General features: G+C 60.6%; 4 protein-coding genes across 9 annotated transcripts; 2 read left to right on the top strand and 2 right to left on the bottom strand.

The window, feature by feature from the left end:
• The first annotated feature begins 98 nt into the window (after window positions 1-98).
• SNX21 (sorting nexin family member 21) lies at window positions 99-2070 on the top strand. Of its 2 annotated transcripts, none has more exons than XM_030230970.2 (3): window positions 99-390; window positions 525-679; window positions 981-2070. In XM_030230970.2, exons 1-3 carry the CDS (start codon window positions 114-116, stop codon window positions 1650-1652), a joined length of 1104 nt encoding a protein of 367 aa, XP_030086830.1. In that variant the 5' UTR covers window positions 99-113; the 3' UTR covers window positions 1653-2070. The 2 variants fall into 2 exon arrangements, with proteins under 2 accessions (XP_030086830.1, XP_030086831.1); XM_030230971.2 differs by having other exon boundaries at window positions 99-394; window positions 525-672.
• A 356-nt stretch (window positions 2071-2426) lies between these two features.
• Window positions 2427-5455, bottom strand: ACOT8 (acyl-CoA thioesterase 8). Its single transcript, XM_050981998.1, has 7 exons — window positions 5329-5455; window positions 4482-4768; window positions 4263-4399; window positions 3812-4037; window positions 3410-3567; window positions 2899-3090; window positions 2427-2798 (listed from the first exon to the last, which is right to left on the bottom strand). The coding sequence occupies exons 2-7, from the start codon at window positions 4697-4699 to the stop codon at window positions 2680-2682; spliced, it is 1050 nt and encodes a 349-aa protein (XP_050837955.1). The 5' UTR covers window positions 4700-4768; window positions 5329-5455; the 3' UTR covers window positions 2427-2679.
• On the top strand, window positions 4853-17865 carry CTSA (cathepsin A). Of its 4 annotated transcripts, none has more exons than XM_009093013.4 (15): window positions 4853-5016; window positions 13968-14128; window positions 14200-14311; window positions 14430-14480; window positions 14754-14840; window positions 14934-15089; window positions 15389-15480; window positions 15762-15846; window positions 15954-16045; window positions 16215-16293; window positions 16432-16580; window positions 16652-16727; window positions 16834-16923; window positions 17045-17146; window positions 17288-17865. In XM_009093013.4, exons 1-15 carry the CDS (start codon window positions 4909-4911, stop codon window positions 17369-17371), a joined length of 1524 nt encoding a protein of 507 aa, XP_009091261.2. In that variant the 5' UTR covers window positions 4853-4908; the 3' UTR covers window positions 17372-17865. The 4 variants fall into 4 exon arrangements, with proteins under 4 accessions (XP_009091261.2, XP_018772800.3, XP_018772801.3 ...); XM_018917255.3 differs by lacking the exon at window positions 4853-5016 and adding an exon at window positions 13629-13763; XM_018917256.3 differs by lacking the exon at window positions 4853-5016 and adding an exon at window positions 13629-13766.
• NEURL2 (neuralized E3 ubiquitin protein ligase 2) lies at window positions 6181-13577 on the bottom strand. Of its 2 annotated transcripts, none has more exons than XM_050981999.1 (2): window positions 12426-13577; window positions 6181-11057 (listed from the first exon to the last, which is right to left on the bottom strand). In XM_050981999.1, the coding sequence occupies exons 1-2, from the start codon at window positions 13103-13105 to the stop codon at window positions 10946-10948; spliced, it is 792 nt and encodes a 263-aa protein (XP_050837956.1). In that variant the 5' UTR covers window positions 13106-13577; the 3' UTR covers window positions 6181-10945. The 2 variants fall into 2 exon arrangements, with proteins under 2 accessions (XP_050837956.1, XP_009091260.1); XM_009093012.4 differs by having other exon boundaries at window positions 12430-13577.
• Window positions 17866-17945: the final 80 nt, after the last annotated feature.

Below are 17945 nucleotides of genomic sequence, written 5' to 3'. Positions count from 1 at the left end.
GGCAGCACCGGGAGCGTGTCCCGGGGCCGGGCTGTCCCCGCGGGGGGCCGTGCCGCGGTGGGCAGCCCCCGGCCCCGCCGTGTGGCGGTACCGGCCCGGACCACCCGGCAGCGATGGCCGCCCGCATCCTGCACCGGCTGCGGCACGCGCTGGCGGGCGAGGCCGGCCGGGAGGAGCCGGCGGGCGGCGGCGCCGAGGCCGAGGACTGCCCGGAGAGCTCGGAGCTGGAGGACGACACCGAGGGGCTGTCGACGCGCCTCAGCGGCACCCTGAGCTTCACCAGCCACGAGGACGAGGAGGAGGAGGAGGAGGAGGAGGGTGACGGAGCTAGCGAGGAGCTGGAGGAGCCGCCGCAGGCGCCGGGGGCGGCAGCGGGCACGGAGGACGGAGGCAGGTGCTGGGGCGCTGAGCTGGGGGGACTGGGGTGACTCCAGGGACACTCCTGCGATGGTGGCGTCCGGCAGCCCGACGGACGTCAGAGCCCTGTCCCCACGGAGGGCACTGACACCCCTCTCCCGGCACAGAGTGGGTCTCTGCGGCAGAGCGTCCCGGCGGCAGCCTGCTGACCCGGCAGCTGCAGGAGCTGTGGCGGAGGTCGCGGGGCAGCCTGGCACCGCAGCGGCTGCTCTTCGAAGTCACCAGCGCCAGCGTGGTCAGCGAGCGCTCTTCCAAGTACGTGGTGAGTGAGCCCGGCGCGGCTGGGCGGGCACGGGTTGGGTACGAGTCCTTCTCTCCCCGGGGCAGGGATCCCACGGGGCTGGTGCTTATTTTCTTCTCTTTCCCTGTGCTGCTCGGATGCTGCCGGCGGCTCAGATGAGCCTCAGGTAACTATTGCTGATGGGTGCTGTGGCTGCAGCAGCCCAATCCACTCCCTTCTGTTCGAGCAAACTCCCCCAGCCCCTTTGAGGCCGCACACCCCTCTCTGCTTGTGCCGGGAGCAGCATGCCCACAGCACTGCCTTACACCTGCCTCCCCCGCAGCTCTACACCATCTACCTGATCCGCTCTGGCCAGTTTGACAAGGCCCCTGCCACCATCGCCCGGCGCTACTCGGACTTTGAGCAGCTGAACCGCCGCCTGCGCTGCCGCTTCAGCTGCGACATGGCCAGCGTTGCCTTCCCCAGGAAGAGACTGCGCCGGAACTTCACCGCTGAGACCATTGCCAAACGGAGCCGAGCCTTCGAACAGTTCCTGTCCCATCTGCACTCCATCGATGAGATCCGCCGCTCTCCCGAGTTCCTCGAGTTCTTCTTCCTGCCGGACCTGCAGGCCGCACAGCGCCTGACGTGCACTGGCATGTACCGCGAGGCCCTGGCCACCTGGGCCAACGCCTACCGGCTGCAGGACCGCCTGGGGGTCTGCAGCTCCGGCCGCTTCCTGCTGACACTGGCTGGGCTGGCCGTGTGCCACCAGGAGCTGGACCAGCTCAGTGAGGCCCACGGCTGCTGCGAGCAGGCGCTGCAGCTGCTGGAGGCCCAGGGCAGCCACCCGCTCCTGGGACCCTTCCTGCAGGCCCACGTCCACCTGGCCTGGAAGGTGGGCAAGGACAAGCGGCGCTCAGAGGCCCGGCTGCAGGACCTGCGGGAAGCTGGGCTGCCCCTGCAGCAGCAGCCATCCCTGAAGGAATGCCTGATCAAGGAACCTCTGGAATGAGCCACCTGTGCTCACATGGGCGGGAGGGCAAGGGCTGTGGGGGAGCTCACACGCCTGTGGCAGCTGGGAAAAGCAAGGGAAATGCCATGGGTGGCAATGGGGCAGGGGAGCATCACTGCGGTCCCACAGGCAGCACAGTCCATGCCTGGAGCTGCCTCCTGAGTGCACTTTCTCTGTGGTTAGTCTGTTTTGCGGGGCTGGGGACTCATGGGGGTCCACCACCCACACTGGTGCTGCCAGAAGCCACTCCCCCTCTGCAGGGGATCCTGGAGTGGCTGAGACTTTAGCTGGGACATACTGGCACCTTGGAAGGGAACGGGACAGCTTCTGGCAGAGTCCAGGGCTCTTGCCGGGAACTTCCCATAAAACTTACACAATAGAAAGGACTTTATTAAATAAAGTCTTGGCAGGAAGAAGAGCAAGGCATCTGCTGTGTCTGTTTACCCTTACTACCCCAGGGCATCATCAGTGGGAGGCCTCAAGCCTCCACATAGAGGTGGGAGCTGCCTCATCCCCTTCTCCCAGCTGGGCCCAAGCCCAAGCCCAGTCCTGGGGAGGAGCCCAAGGACAAGCAGAAGCAGCAACTGAGGAGCCAGGGCAGTACAAGTGCAGAAGTGAGAAGAGGAAACAACGTGTGCCAAAGTAGCACCTTCCCCTCTTGTGGCTCCTCCTGGCATGGGGACAGAGCTGATCCACTGTGCTCCTGGCACTGCCCGCCCTCGTGCAAGCCCAGTCACGGGTCCAAGGGGACAAACTCCAGGGACAGAGTCCAGCTCTTCACCCAATGCCTTTATTTTAAGGTGGGTGAGGGACAGCTGATGGCAGCATGTGCTTACGTGCTATGCAGCTAGCAGCTGGTTGCAATGATGCTCTGTTGGTCACAGTCTGTTGCAGACACCTCTGGCACTGGGACTTCCTGCAGTGCTTGGTCCCACCTGGTCTCTTCCCTGTTCCTGCCCAGGTCCTGTCTTGATCTCAGGGTCCCTTCCTCAGCATGCTTGAGCCCCAGTTTATTGGGTCTCTTCAGCTAGAGCTTGCTCTGGGTTGGTGTCTGTTCCACCCTGATGACACCTTCCTGTGCGCAGGTGACAGCCAGGACCCCATCCCTGCGCCACAGCCGTCCCTGCACCAAGCCCCGGCACCCACCTGCAGAGAGAGAGACTGTCAGACTGCAGCCCACTGCTGCCAGGACAGGCAGGGCTGGCCTTGGCCATGACGGTCTCCCAAAAACACACTAAGGACTTACCAGCCCAGGGGCTCTCACACTCGTACAGCATCCAGTGGTCAGCTCTGAAGGGCGCATGGAACCACATAGAATGGTCGAGGGACACCATGAACTTGATGCGGTACTGCCGGTGCGGGAGCAGGGCCGTGCCCAGGAAGGCATAGTCTGAGATGTAGGCAGCCACGCAGCAGTGCACCTTCATGTCAGTCTCTCCTGCAGAGCAACCAGTGCTGCCCATCCCGTGGGAGCCTGTGGGACATGCCTGGGGCACAGAGCCCCAGGGGCTCCGCTCCCCTGGAGCCAGCTGCCAAGCACAGCTGAGATTTTTTCCAGACTTATTCCCTTTGCCATGCCATGCCCCAGCATCACCTCTGCACCTACCTGTATTACAGCCTTGAAGTGCCCAGGATGGGGCATAGGCAGCCCCCTAATCACAGCCCTCCCCAACCCACTCTGTTGCAACAGTGCTCCACAGTGTGAGCAGGTGCTTAAGCCCTTGGCTTGGGAGGCACCTGGACCCAGCAGGACCCACCTATGTAGCCTCGTGCTCGCACCCAGAAGAGCTGCTTTGGCTCCTGTGGCTCCAAGCTGAATATATCTGGTGGGTTCACGGGTTTAATGTCAATCGGCACATCTTGAGCTTGGATCTTGGTGAGACGCTTCCTGTATCCCTCAGCCACATTAGGATTCCTGCAGCCCAGCACAGAGCAGCAAGGTTAATGCCAGACAGGCAGGTTGGAACACATCCTACTGGCAGCAGCTCCAGCCCAGGGACCCAGGGGCACACAGAAGGACAAGAGGGGCACAGCTCTGTTTTGTCCTACTCCTCTGTTCCCCTCCCAGGCACATTCAAGAATTCCTCAGACTCTCCCACAGCTCCCTATGCCCCGGGCAGCAAGGGGCATCCCTGGCGTGTCCCTTCCACCCCACTCACTGCAGAAACTTCTGGATGAGCTCCTCCTGTGTCAGCAGCTCCTCGGGGGGTGGCACGGTCGGCATGGTGAACTGGTGCTGCACTGGGCTTCCCTGCGAGAGCTGGAAGGAGGCCTGGCAGGTGAAGATGGGCTTTCCATGCTGGATGGCCTTTACAGAGCGAACAGAGAAACTCTTCCCTGTGCGGGTCCGCTCCACCTCGTACAGCACCGGCACCTTGGGGTCCCCTGCGACGGGAAAGGGACGCTGGGCCGCTGGGCCATGGCGCACAGCGCACAGGCGAAACCCGCCCCGCAGAGGCTGGGCCCGGCAGCGCCACTCACCCTCCCTGTTTGCTGGCACCAGGATGACGGCGCCTCCTCACTCCTGCGAACTTCCCAACCGCTGCCGGGCCCCTCCCGAACCCAGGGACCCCGTCCCCGCCGCCCGGTTCCCCGGTTCCTCGGGCGCACCTGTCCGCACGAAGTAGCAGTGCAGCGAGTGCACCTGCTCGTCGCGGCTCACGGCGTGGGCCGCCGCCACCAGCGCCTGCCCCACGATCTGCCCGCCAAAGAGGTGCTGCGTGGCGGGCACCCAGTGGTGCTGGCCCCTGCGGGGAGAAGGCGGCCGTGGTGAGGGTGGCGGCGGAGGAGGAGGCGGCTCGGTCCCACTGCCCCGGCGTCCACCCGTACCTGAAGAGGTCGACCTCCAGCCGCTCCAGGTTCAGCACGCTGGTGATCAGCACGCTGCGCAGGTCCCCGGACGGCGGCGGCCCGGATCCCGACCCCGCTCCAGCCCCGCCGGCGTCGCCTGGGGCCCCCATCACCTCCGCGAACCGGGACCGGCACCGCGAACCGACCAGCACGGCGGACCAGGAAGCACCGCCCATCCTCGGGGCGAAGACCGCCATATGATTGGACAGTATAACTGTCAGTCACCCTAGTCTTGTCAGGATGCTCTGGGCTGGTTGGTTCGCCTCCTGAAAAATCGGCAGAAGACGGCGCTGATTGGTCAAGATCAGGGTGCGGGCGTGCCCGGCTGGTTTAACGGGGATGGCGGGGTGGGCTTGGGCGGCTGAGCGGAAGGGTTCCGGGCGTCCCTCCGCGACCACCCCTCGCCATGCGCCCGCTTTCTCGCCTGCAAGGGCTGCCTCTACTGGTTGCGGAGCTGCGTCCCGGTGCGCAGCCACAACCGGCAGCACGGCACCGCTGCCCTCCAGGATGTCAGGTAAGGCCCGTCCGCCGCGTCCGTCTGGAGCTCGCAGCAGCCCCAGCGGCAGGGCCGTGCGCCCGCGCTCCCCCGGTGTACCACCAACAGGTCCCGTGGAGCCGCCGCTTGGGCCCAGCCCAGCGCTGCCCCGGGCACAGGCCCTGTCCCGTACCTGGCTTTGATAACCAGGCTGATCCCGGTAGTGGGATGCCCCAGTACCGGGGCACTGCCAGCTGTGCCACACACTTGCTGTGTTCGCTGTATAGCTCCTGCCTTTTCTAGCTCAAGAGTCCAAGCATCGGTATCTGCAGCATTCTCCAGCTGTCTTACCTCACTGCAGTGGAAAGGTGATATCAGGTTTCCCTCGGGGAGCATTCCACGGCCTTCACTTCTCCAAGCGGCTGTAGTGACACTGTTTCCTTCCCATCTTAGCTGGTGGATCTGCTTGTGTGCACAAAGGCTACAAGGTCACTCACTAGTTATGCAACTACTCCCTTTGCCCTTTTAAAATATAACTTGCCTTCTTGAAATACAATTTAACCTCCTTCCTTGAAGCTTTTCTTGTCATGTTCTAGCCTGCTCCTCCAGAGCTGCAGAACCGTGTGGTTTAGGTATAAAGACACAATGAGCTTCCTCAGCAACGTGATGAAGTGCATCTTCAAGTAGTTGCTGAGAGGCTTCTCCTTCACTGGGCGCCAGACAAGGGAGGACAAGTCCTCTATGCCTTCCTTGTGGGGAGCAAGGAGTGAGGGCGGAGAGCGGTGCTCTTCTTGCTGAGAGTCGTGAGCGAGAGCGCAGTCGCTGATCCTCCAGCTGCCGCACAGCGATGCGGAGGGAGGAGGGGGAGGCAGCCAGGCAGGAGCCGCTGCCCGCAAGCCGCCCTGGGGAGCGGCCACAGCGAGCGGTGCTCCCGGCGTTCCCGGCCCGGGGCGATGCACAGCGGCCGCGGCGAGCGGCGCCCGAGCGCTCCGGTGCCGCCGCGGCGGGCGGAGCCCAGCGCCGGGCGAGGCCGCACCGCGCGCCGCCACGGGCGCGGCCGGGGGAGGCGGCGGCGGAGCGCAGCAGAGACCGGGACACGCCGCGGTGTCCCCGCCGGTAGCAGCAGCGGGGAATGGGCCCGCACTGACAGCCCCAGCCGCGCTGGCCCGCGCCTGCCCGGTGCAGCTCCCGGTGCTCCCCCTCTGCATGTGGCTGCGGCGGCTGTGCCTGGAGCACCGTGCCGAGGGGCCGGCCGTGATCGCCGCAGGAAAGCCGTGGGTGCAGGCACTGAGAGCCACCGGCAGGAGCTGCTCACCGTCCTGAGAGACCTCATCACGCCGGACTCGCTGCCTCAGCTCCACCTTCGCTGGCTGCTCGAGGATGGGGTCCGGGCCACGCACAGAGGGCAGCTGGGGGGAGAGCAGAGACTTCTTCATGGAGCTGGAGATTGGCATCCAGGGTTAAGTCAGTTTTGCAGTGCTAGGCTCTCTCTGGAGAGCTGCATCACCACCTTGGCCTGGCACTAGAAAGAGTGTGTTTCTAAGATCCCACCTGATGCCCATCCTGATCACCGTGCTGCTCAGGCAGCTCCCCCAAAGTCTACCTATTTCAGACTTGCCTCTTGCCTCTCTGGTGTGCCATGGTAACACATCCCAGAGCTCTGGCCGGGCTTCCCCCACTGTGGCAGCAGCTAAGCAGCAGCAGCCCATGTCAGCCTCTCTTGTGGCTGTTGAGAGTCGTGTGATTGTCCTCCAGAGTCCACCAGCTCCCTGAGGCCCTTCAGTGTCAGCCTGAAACACCTCATGCTCTTCTCCAGAGTGAGCCAGCAAACTCAGTCCCTGCTAGATCCTGTATCCTGTGGCAAAACTGGAGGCCACAGAAACCTCAGGATGTCAGTGAAGATTAGATTACCCAAAGGACTGAAGACAGTATCAGGAAGTTTTTGAGTGGCATTTGCACAGAGGCTGCTGCCAGGCTGCACCTAAGTGAGAGGCTGCTGCCAGTGTGCCTAAGGCAGTGCTTTGGAAGTCCAGGCAGCTGATTTGCACCAGGTAGGACAGGCTCAGTGTACAGAGCCAGGAGGATGCCCACCTTGTGAGCATCTTCCAGGAAGGCCCAAGTAGCTACACTTGCCTCTTCAACCTGGCCTTCCAGCTGCCATGCTGTCACATCTTGTGATTGGACAGAATTTGGCTGTGCTGAATTCTTACAGGAAGCTCTGGCAGAGGGAGAGGCTCAGTAGACCATGGGAGAGGGGATGTGATGCCCATCAGGCTGTGTGAGACAGTGCTGATAGCCTCTTGGAGGTCCTAAAGAGCTCCTGGAACAAGTCTTTGGATAAATCCCTGATGGTGCTCTTCCTCATGGCAGAGATCAGCCAGCTGCCTGGCACAGTATGAGGACTTAGAGCACAGGACTCTGTGGGAGCTGGCTGGCAGCTGGATCAGCTCCATTGAGGTGAAGCTCCAGCACTGAGTGGGAGCTGAGCTGGGTGCTTCCACTGTGTCCTGTCTTGCACCTTCATTCCCCACAGCCTGTCATTTCCTCGGCATGGAAGGGGCAGTTTGGGTCCTTGATCTGCTGAGTGAGCGTCATTTGTTGCATGGGGCAGCAGAGGAACTGGATTGGGAGCTCCTGATCCTGCAGGAAGGGTAACAGTCACTGACCTGGCTAACAGCTGTGGCCAGGAGCCAGCTCTGGATGGTGCAATGTGGGAGGTGCTGGTATCCTAGAATCTGCTGAGCTGGAAGGGACCCATTGGGATTGTGTCCAACTCCCAGTCCTGTGCAGGACACCACAAAAATCCCACCATGTGCCTGAGAGCATTGTCCAGACACTTCCTGAACTCAGACAGGCTTGATGCCATTACCACTACCCATGGGAGCCTGTTCCAGTGCTCAGCCACCCTTTAGGTGAAAAACCTTTTTCTGATATTCTGCCTCAATCTCTCCTGACTCAGCTTTATACCATTTCCTCGAGTTCTGTCACTGGTCATGACAGTGAAGAGATCAGAGCCTGCCCCTCTGCTTCTTCTCATGAGGATGTCGAAGACCACAATGAGGTCTTCCCTCAGTTTCCTCTTCTCCAGGCTGAACAGACTAAGTTACCTCAACTGTTTCTCAAAAGCTTTGCTTCCAGTCCCATCACCATCCTCGTGGCATCTTTTGAATGTTCTCTAATAGCTCAATGTCTTTTTTATATTGTGGTGCCAAAACTGCCCCCAGGACTTGAGGTGAGGCTGTACCAGTGCAGAGCAGTGCAGGACAATCCCCTCCCTTGCTGGCAATGCTGTGTCTGATGTCCCCAGGACAGGATTGGCCCTCCTGGCTGCCAGGGCGCTGCTGACCACATTCAACTTGGCAACAACCAGGTCCCTTTCCACAGTGCTGGAATCCAGCTTCTTTTCCCCTGTCTGTATATACGACCAGGATTGCCCTGTACAAGGTGCAGTGTGTCACTTGTTCTTGTTAGACTTCATACTTCTGGTGATTACCCATCTCTCCAATTTTTTGAGGTCTCTCAGCAGGGCCTCTCTGCCTTCAATGGAGTTGACAGCTCCTCTCAATTTAGTGTTCTTAGCACTAAACATTAATATATTACTTAATATTCCTTCAAGTCCTGAGTTTAAGTCGTTAATGAAGATGTTGAAGAGAACTGGGCCAAGGGTGAAGCCCTATGGAACCCCTCTAGTGGCTGGACACCAGCCTGATGTCACCCCATTCCCTCTAAGTCTTTGTTTGTGCCCAACTTGTGAGCCAGTTGCTCACCCATTGTGTAACAGGATTATTCAGCTGCAAGCTGGACACTTTGTCCAAAAAAATACTGGGACAAACAGTATCAGAAGCTTTGCTGAAGCCCAAAAACATTACAGCTACTGGCTTTCCTTGGTCAATTAGGTGGGTTACCCTGTTGTAGAAGGACATCATGTTCAACAAGCAGGACTTTCCCCTCAAAAAACCCTGCTGGCTGTGACCAGTGAGTGTGCCCTCCTAGAGGTGTTTTTCAGTACCTGCCAGAATGATCTTTTCTATGATTTTACTGGGCACTGAAGTGAGACTGACAGGCCTGTAGTTTCCAGGGTTCTCCTTTCTGCCCTTTGAAATCAGGACATAATTCCCCAGCTTCCAGTCATGTGGGAACCTCTCCAGATTCCCAAAACCGCTCAAAACTCATCGAGAGTCTTTGTGATGACATCAGCCAGTTCTTTGTGGTTTCTCAAATTAATCCCATACGATTCCATAGATTTGTAGGGATCTAGGTACAGTAACACGTGACAAAACTATTTCATGCGTAGCCAGCACCCGCAGGTCCTTGCAGCATCCAGCTGTGAGGTGTTGTGCAACTGAGCCAATAAATCACCCTCGTGTTGTCTGGGAGCTGAGCTTGTCCCTGTGCCGGCTGCAGCCACCCCTCCCTGCCCAGGGAACAGAGCATGGGGAATGGGGCAGGGCTTTGGGCAGTGCTCCTCAGTCGTCCTGTGGTGCCTCAGGTGGCAGGAGGTGGCAGCTTCTGAATCCCTGCAATCCCACTGTGCTGCAGCCCATTACAGAGCAGGGGTGTTGTTTGTCTGGTTGCAGCAGCTGCTCTCAATTCCTCAAGAAACAGGAACCCGCCCTCGTGTGCAGGGGTCACTGCCGGGCAGATAACACTGCAGGGAGGTGGGGAGTAAAGGCTTCGTGCAAGGGTGGGGGAGGGACAACAGCCAGGAGAGTAAACTCCCTCATCCGTGGGCACTGCTCTGGAGTGGGTGAGTTCCCCAGCCCTATTGCAGCCAGATGAGCACCAGCCCCATCACCTCCCAGGCTGTTCTTGGGACATAGCAGGGAATGTCACAGACCTCCCTCCATTGCTGTGGTTTGGTCACTGTTCATGTTTTTCCCATGGAATTTAGCAATTCCTTCATTAACACTTTGGTGTTGGTGGAGTTGGCTGTGGTTGAGGGCTGGGGATTTCCTTTGAGCATGAGTTTTGTAACATGATCTGATACTATCGAGTCTGTGACTAAATATAGCATCCTGTTTCTTTAAAACACCTTTTTGTAAGCTTAGAGCTGCTTGTTTCCCCTTTGGTTGTGCTGTGGAAGAGGCCTGGAAGGCTTTGCCTGCCCCTTTGCTATCTTTCTGGCTTCTGTGGGAACCCCTCTGATTTTGGGAGACCTCTCCCCTCCAGCCTGTTCCTCTGCACAGCTGCCACCCTGCCTCCCCTCCAGCCTGCATAGGCACTGCAGGATGCCTGCTGCCATCCCCACCTGCCAGGGGTTGAAGGGTCTGGCTGAGGGCACAGAGCCGAGGGCATGGAGCTCCAAGTCAGGATGGCTGTGCCCTGCACCAGGTCACTGTGACTGGCTCTGTGGCCACAGACACGTGCCCAAGCAAGGGCTGCTGCCAGCACTGCTGTCTGGGTGCTCCAGCATCTGACTCGTCCCCCTCCAAGCTGAACACACAGGAAATAACTCATCCTTCTCTGGGTAAACATCTTTCCCAAGAGTGAAACTGCCCGGGATGAGTGTCCGGCTGTAATTTACCTCCACGTGAACACTGTACTGTGCCCTCCCACGCTCCACCCACTCTGATCCACCCTGACAGTCCCAGCATAATTACCGGGCCAGGCACATGTCCTGAGCCCACAGGGCTGCAGCCTGTGCTCCCTTCCTCACTGGTGGAGGAACTGCTCCCACAAGGAGTTGCTGAAGCATAGGGGCATCCCAGGCCCCAAGCCTCCTTTGACAGAGTCTTGTCTGGAAGCCCTTTATTGCTCTTTCTGACCCTCATCAATCCCCCTGCCCATGCTCTGGGCGTGTAACACCGTTAGTGTGGGGAAAATCCCAACCCCACTTTGCTTTCCTGTCAGCCCTTCAGCAGCATATGCTGGGGTGAGTGGGCAGGGAGGGGCACAGAGCCTGCCAGGCAGCTGTCACTGGGGGGCTGTTGATGTGGGGGGCAGCCCAGCAGCACCCTTGATACCTCACTCATGTTGGCACCAGCTCTTGAGTAGCGGGGGCAAGTCCAGGCCATCGATGGCCAGGCGGTGCACAATGTGTTTCTGGATAACCAGCCGGCACAGCGTCTGCAGGGAAAGAACTGCAAGAGAACAGAAAGTGTACCTGAGCCGGGCAAGTCGGCAGCGAGGCTGGGCACAGCGGGGTGGAGGAGCTGCCAGAGCTTCTCAGAGGCACTGTGGTTAAAGGCAGTAGTGGGTGAGTTTGTTTTGTGGCATCGTCCTGCCCTGGGCTCGAACTGGCTGTGCGGGAGCTGGTGCCAGGCTGCTCCAGCAGGGCTGGAAGCTCAAGGGCCCGGGGCAGCAAAGCTCTTCCCGTTATTAGGAGGAAGGCTGAGAAACAGTTATGTGCCCAAGCTGTGTGTGACTGTGGCTGGTTTGCATTTCTTTCTCTAGTGGCTGTCAAGCAAGTCCCCAGGATTTCACATACCCATGCTGTGCTTCTTTTTCATCCCACTCCCTTGGTCTGTCTGCACTGGCCCCAGCACCAAGCTGCTGGGTGAGTGTCTGCAGGCTGGGGCTGCACTGCCTGCAGAGACAGCACCCACCATACCTTTGGGGCAGACCACCATGAGAACTGTCCCCTTGGGTACCTGCACAGAATCTGCCTGGTTCCTGCTCCTGTGATACGACTTCCTGGAGCCATGGGTGGCTCAGCAGCATGGGGTACTATCTGCTGCAGCCACTACTCTCCCCAGCTGTTACACCAGGGAGAATACCAGGTTCCAGCCCTGGGACAGAAACAGCTGCTCTTGACACCAGCATGTGAAGCCATGGCTCCCAGTGCTGGGGGCAGGCAGTACTCTGGCTCTAGCTCTTCTGGCTCTGTCTCACCTGATCCATCTCCTCATTTTTCCAGCGTGGTGCTAATTAGCACTTATTAGCCTGGTCCCTCCCAACAAGCCAAGGGACATGGGTTAATGCCCAGGTTCTGATGGCATCACAGGGTGTCTGCCCAGGGAACATCATGTCTGGGGCACGCAGCAGGCGCGTGGGTGCGGTGTGCTGAGCTGTGGTGGATGTAGGTGGATGTTTTGATACCAGGGCAGGATCTTAGCTGGCTCTGGCGGCCACGTGCTGTAGGCAAGGCTGGGCACAGCAAGGCCTCACAGCTGTGAGACAGCCCCAAACACCCAACCCTATCACTCTGCTTGGGAAGAGTGGCCAGGGGGGTTTGTCTGACTGCTGCTGCTGCTGCTGGGGGTCTCTCCCCTGGCCCCAGCACAGTGCCCACGGCAGAGCTTTCGTCAGACACTGCCCAGCAGCGGTACTGTGGATCTTGCCTGGGCTCCACAAGAACCAGAGGCTTTCCTGTGCCCTCTTACCCCCTGTGCCCCCCTGCCCAGTGGCACACGCCAACCTTCCCTCTGTTGGCGACTACTGCATGACCCCACCAGAGCTCCCCCACTTCTGGCCCGCACAGCACATGCCGCAGGGAGGGGTACAGGTACCTACAGCCATAATCCACCGGGATCACCCGGACACTCTTGGTGGAGGCAAAGACGTCAATGACGGCGTAGAGCGGGCGGGTGGCGGGCAGGCCTCGGGCGCTCGGCCCCATGTCCTCGCCGTTGATGACGATGTGCATGTCGGCGGTGCCATCGGGCTGCGGGGCGTACAGCACCCCGATGCGGCTGCGCCGGGCGGTTGCGGGCAGCACATTCATCTTGTACAGGTCATCCAGGATGTGGCTGTAGCGGCCGGGCCGGCTGCGCCCCACCAGCGTGTCACGGGGGATCCGCACCCGGTCGATCAGCAGGAAGGGCTCCCAGGACTGCCCCCGTGCCTGCGCCTCCTCCCCCTCCACCACCACACGGTTGTGGTTCCGGGTGATGGCAAACACCCAGCTGTCCCCCAGGCTGACCAGGTCCGGCAGCGAGTACTCAGGCACTACCTCCAGGCTCTGGGGATCATGGGCTGTCAGTCCCACGCGCAAGTGCCCACACCAGCCCAGCTCCTTCTCTTCAATCTCCACCAGGAAGATCTGCCCGGGTGCCAGAGGCTCCTGGCTGAAGCAGAGCCCGTTGGCGAAGCTCTCCACCCGTGTGGCTTGTGTGCGTGAGGCATCCAGGCGGATGTTGGCGCCATGGATGTGGTGGAAGCGTGCAGCAAGCCGCCACCGGGCAGCCATTGCTGCCGGAGCTATTTTTAACTGTCTCTGTCACAGCTGCTGTGAGGTGCTGACAGCCCGGCTGGGAGGGACAACCGGAGGGCTCAAGGGGGTCCTAGTGCCATGGGGGCGGTTACAGGGTCCCTGTGGCTGCTGGGCACCACTTGGCCCAAACAAGACCCACAGACATTCCACCCTGGACTCTCCAGCGCTGCCACCTGGGCCAGGGTGCCTGGCTGTGCCCATGCTGTCCAGCAGCAGCTGGCAGTGACCGCTGGTGCCCAGTGGTACCAGCTATAGCCAGCAGTGGCCAGTGGTCATCCCACGGTGATGACTGGCAGTGCCTGGAGATGCCCGGCTTTACCCGGCGGTGCTGGGTGGCACCCAGCTGTGGCCGGTGGTACCCAGCTGTAAGCGGTGGTTCCCGGTAGTGCCCACCGGCACCCCGTTTGGGCACGGGGACTCCATCAGTGCTCCCCCTACACTGTCCCGGTCCCGGTCCGGGACCGCTCCCACGTGCGCGGGCAGGGCCGGGGCGGGGCCGGCCGCCCCCGGGGCGATGATTGGCCGCCGTGGGGCTCCGCCCCGCTCACGTGAGGGCCGCAGGTCATATGGGCGCGTGTCATGTGCCCGCCGTGACCGCCGCCTGGGAGCGCCGCGCCGGGAGCGGCCGCGGTCAGCGGTACCGGGGGGGCGCTGGGACGGGACCGGGGGGACGGGATGGAGGGACCGGGACCAGCGCCAGGGGAGCCGACTGGGCCGGGCCGGGGGTCAGCCCCAAGTGGGGGGCCTGGCGGGGGCAGCCGGGCCGGGGCGCTCGCGGGGCGCTGCCGCGGCCGTTCCTGGCCGACAGCAGCCTGACCGTCCCTTCCGCCCACCGCAGATGGGGCCGGTGTTGCTGTCGTCGCTGCTGCTGCTGGGGTTGAGCTGGGCCGCCCCCCCGGACCATGAGGTGACCTACCTGCCGGGGCTGTCAAAGCAGCCGTCCTTCCGCCACTTCTCGGGCTACCTCTGCGCCGGGCCGGGCAAGTACCTGCACTACTGGTACGTGGGACTGCGCCTGGCGATAGGGGGGCATCGACTAGCACCGGGCACTCACAGCTACACATCCACAGGTTCGTGGAGGCCCAGAGCAATCCCCAGAGCAGCCCCCTGGTGCTGTGGCTGAACGGGGGTCCTGGCTGCAGCTCCATGGAGGGCTTCCTCAAGGAGCATGGCCCCTTCCTGGTTAGTAGTCACTGCTATCCCATGACTCAAGGGCTCAGGGGATGACTGGCTGCGTGGCACAAGCCATCCCGCTGTGTCCTGTCCTGCTTTGCCCATCAGTCACCACCTTCTTCCTCAGATCCAGCCCGATGGGGTCACACTGAAGTACAATGAGTACGCATGGAACAAGGTACAGGCACTGCTTTTCTTTGTGGCTTCAAGATGAGGTGGCCGTGAGCCAGTTCCTCCTGCTCTCTCCATGGAGCCTACCGCTGCTCCCCACCCACCCAACACACCCTCCTCTCGAGTGTGCTCTTGAGCAGCACAGGAATGTGGCCATCCCAGTGCAGCCCTGGGGCGGGCCACGCTCCTGTGGGTGCTGCTGTGGGTGGGGCTAGCAGTCCTTGGCCCCACTGAGCCAGAGGGTCCCCCCTGATTGCTGGCTTCTCTGCTGTCCTTGCAGATTGCCAACATCCTCTACGTGGAGTCTCCAGCTGGTGTCGGCTTCTCATACTCTGATGACAAGAAGTATGCCACAAATGACACGGAGGCGAGTGACTGGGAGAGCCCTGCTCCCCTGCCTGCCCTCTCCTGGCTATGGGGTGCAGCCTCACCACCTGACCGTGCCACTTTCTCCCTGCAGGTTGCTCACAACAACTACCTGGCACTGAAGGACTTCCTCCGGCTCTTCCCCGAGTACTCCAAGAACGATCTCTTCCTCACAGGGGAGAGCTATGGAGGTGTCTACATTCCCACACTGGCAGAGTGGGTGATGCAGGACCCTAGCCTCAACCTGAAGGTGGGCAGCTTGGCTCTGCCCAGACGGGGAGCAGAGAGCTTGGCACAGCCAGGGTTGGACCAGTTAGGATGCAGGGCACGCCTGGCCCTGCAGCCTTTCATCTCCTGGGGTTCTGGCAGCAGCTGCTGGTGGACGTGTCTGTCCCTGCTGCCGGGGAGTGTCCTCAGGCACCCCCAACCCTCCCTGTTCCCTCCGCAGAGTAAACAGTTCCACATCTGCTTCCTGCCTGCGGCTGCTGTGCTGTGACTGCCCTGTGGGGAGCTGGAACACAACAGGGTTGTTTTCTTCTTGCCTCGCAGGGAATCGCTGTGGGAAACGGCCTCTCATCTTATGAGATCAATGACAACTCCCTGGTTTACTTTGCCTATTACCACGGGCTGCTGGGGACCGAGTAAGAGCAGAGGGAATGCTGGATGTGCTATCTGTGTGCAAGCAGCATGGGTGCACAGCTGAGGCTGGGGCTGTCTGGCTGGTGGTGTTGAGAAAGGGCAGCACCTAGCCTGGGCCAGCAGCTGGGCTGTGGCTCCTCATCCCAGGGCAGCTCCCATGGGTGAGCTTGTTCATGGGTAAAGAGGGCATGCCAAGCTGCATGCCTTGTGGCCAATGGGCTGCAGGGCAGCTGTCATGTCAGTGTTACCACCTGGTCCAAGTGGTGCTGGTCTCTGCCCACAGGCTGTGGAAAGACCTTCAGGCCTATTGCTGCTCCCAGGGGAAGTGCAACTTCCATGACAACTCCAACCTGAATTGCACACTCAAGGTTAGGGGAGCCGGAGCCCCTATAGGTGTGCCCAGCAGAACGTGCCTGGGCCCACAGGTCCACAAGGGTTCTGCCTAGTCCCAAACCCTTTTTGCAATTCCTTGCAGATGGGGGACATGATTCAGATTGTAGAGGAGTCTGGCCTCAATATCTACAACCTCTATGCCCCATGCGATGGAGGTGTTCCTGGGAGCATGAGGTGAGAGCTTTGGTTGCACTGGTACAGAGAGACATGGTGGGCTGGGCATGGGGCCTTTCTGGGAAAGATGGATGGTGTGTGGCTACTGCTTAAGACTTCCCCCCAGGAGAGCCCTTAGCCCTTCTTCTCCCGGGTTTTCAGTCTGTCCTCATACTGTCTCTGCCTACAGATATGAGGGTGATTATCTCATCACACATGACCTGGGCAATTCCTTCATCCGGATGCCACTGAGGTACTCCTGGCGGCAGGTGAGCCGAGGTGCCCATGCTGCTGGGCTGTGAGCAACCTCTGTTCAGCCAGTTGTGCTCTTGTGAGCAGGAGGGGCAGAAAGCAGCTGCTCCATGGGGCAGGTGCTGCTGTGACAGTGACTCTCCCGACTCTCCCAGAACCTGTTCCGGATGCCAGTAGCTCGAAAGAAGGTCCGGATGGACCCGCCCTGCACCAACTCCACAGCCCCTAGCATGTATCTGAACTCCCCTGAGGTGCGGAAGGCGCTGCACATCTCCCCCGAGGCTCCAGAGTGGCAGGTGTGCAGGTGAGCAAGCTGTGGGCAGGGAGGGACTACTCTGAGAAGGAGCAGACATGCTGCCATTGCTTCCTCCACAGCTTTGAGGTGAACCGCAGCTACAGGCGCCTATACATGCAGATGAATGAGGTGTACCTCAAGCTGCTTGGAGCCACGGTGTGTGCGGGGGAGCCCACAGACCCTGGGAGTGTCTGCCAGCTCAGCCTCCTACCTGGCTGGGGCTGCTGTCCTGCCAATAGCTCACTCTCTCTCTGCTACACAGAAATACCGGATCCTAGTGTACAATGGGGACGTTGACATGGCTTGCAACTTTCTCGGGGATGAGTGGTTTGTGGATTCCCTGTGCCAGAAGGTAAATGGGCAGGGCCCAGGCCAGGCCAGTCACTGGCTCCAGGCTATGTGCTGTAGCTGGCTGTGGCAGGAGCATGGGCAGGGCCAGCTGCAGGTGCTGAAGGCACTGCTGCTACTCCCAGGTGCAGGTGGCTCGCCGGCCCTGGCTCTACACGGAAAACGGTGAGAACCAGATCGGTGGCTTTGTGAAGGAATTCACCAACATCGCTTTCCTCACTGTCAAGGTAGGGCTGAGGGCTTGGGGGCCAGGGACAGGGCTGTGGGTGGGTGTGCTGCATACCAAGGCTGCAGTCAGGCTTGTGTGGTGTCAGCTGGGCTGTGGCAGCTCCCCAGCCACACTGCCAGCCACTGTCCCTTTCCTACAGGGAGCTGGCCACATGGTGCCCACAGACCGGCCACTTGCTGCCTTCACCATGTTCTGCCGTTTCATTAAGAACCAGCCTTACTAAGAGCTGCAGAGGTAGCGCCTGGCGCTCCAGCTGCTCCCACCACCCCACCTGCCCTCACCACCGGCACCTTGCACAGCTCATCCTCGCTGCTGCTCGGCTACACGACGGACCTGTCACGCCTGCAGCCTTCCCCCCCAGCTGGACAGGGTGAAGGGCATGGGCTGGGGGACTCTGTCCTTGTGGGAGAGGCGTTGTGCACCTGCTGCAGCCACCTCCTCCCTTGTGGCTTCCTGTCTTGCCTCCTCCCTGTCTGCGGTGGCAGCTGCTTCCCTCCCAGGCAGGGAGCAATCCCCAGCACTTCCCCTTGGCCCCAAATGCACATGGCCTGGGCAGGCTATGAGGAGCAGCAGCAGGGGGCGGCTGGGTCCTGCTCACCTTTACTTTGGCTCCCACCACCTCTGCTCCCACTGAAGGAAACTTACCACCACTATCACAACAATCCCACTGCCAGGGCACAGTGCTTCAGGAACTTGCAATAAACTCTGACCAAGGTGGTTCTGCTCCTCCTCGTACCTTTGTGCCAGCCCCTGTTTCACTTTCCTCTGCTCTCTGAGGAGCACCAGTGAGTGCCAAT

Source organism: Serinus canaria, chromosome 20 (assembly GCF_022539315.1).
Source record: "Serinus canaria isolate serCan28SL12 chromosome 20, serCan2020, whole genome shotgun sequence".
In the NCBI taxonomy this organism is placed as follows: Eukaryota; Metazoa; Chordata; class Aves; order Passeriformes; family Fringillidae; genus Serinus; species Serinus canaria.
This window is presented reverse-complemented; position numbering and strand designations above follow the sequence as displayed.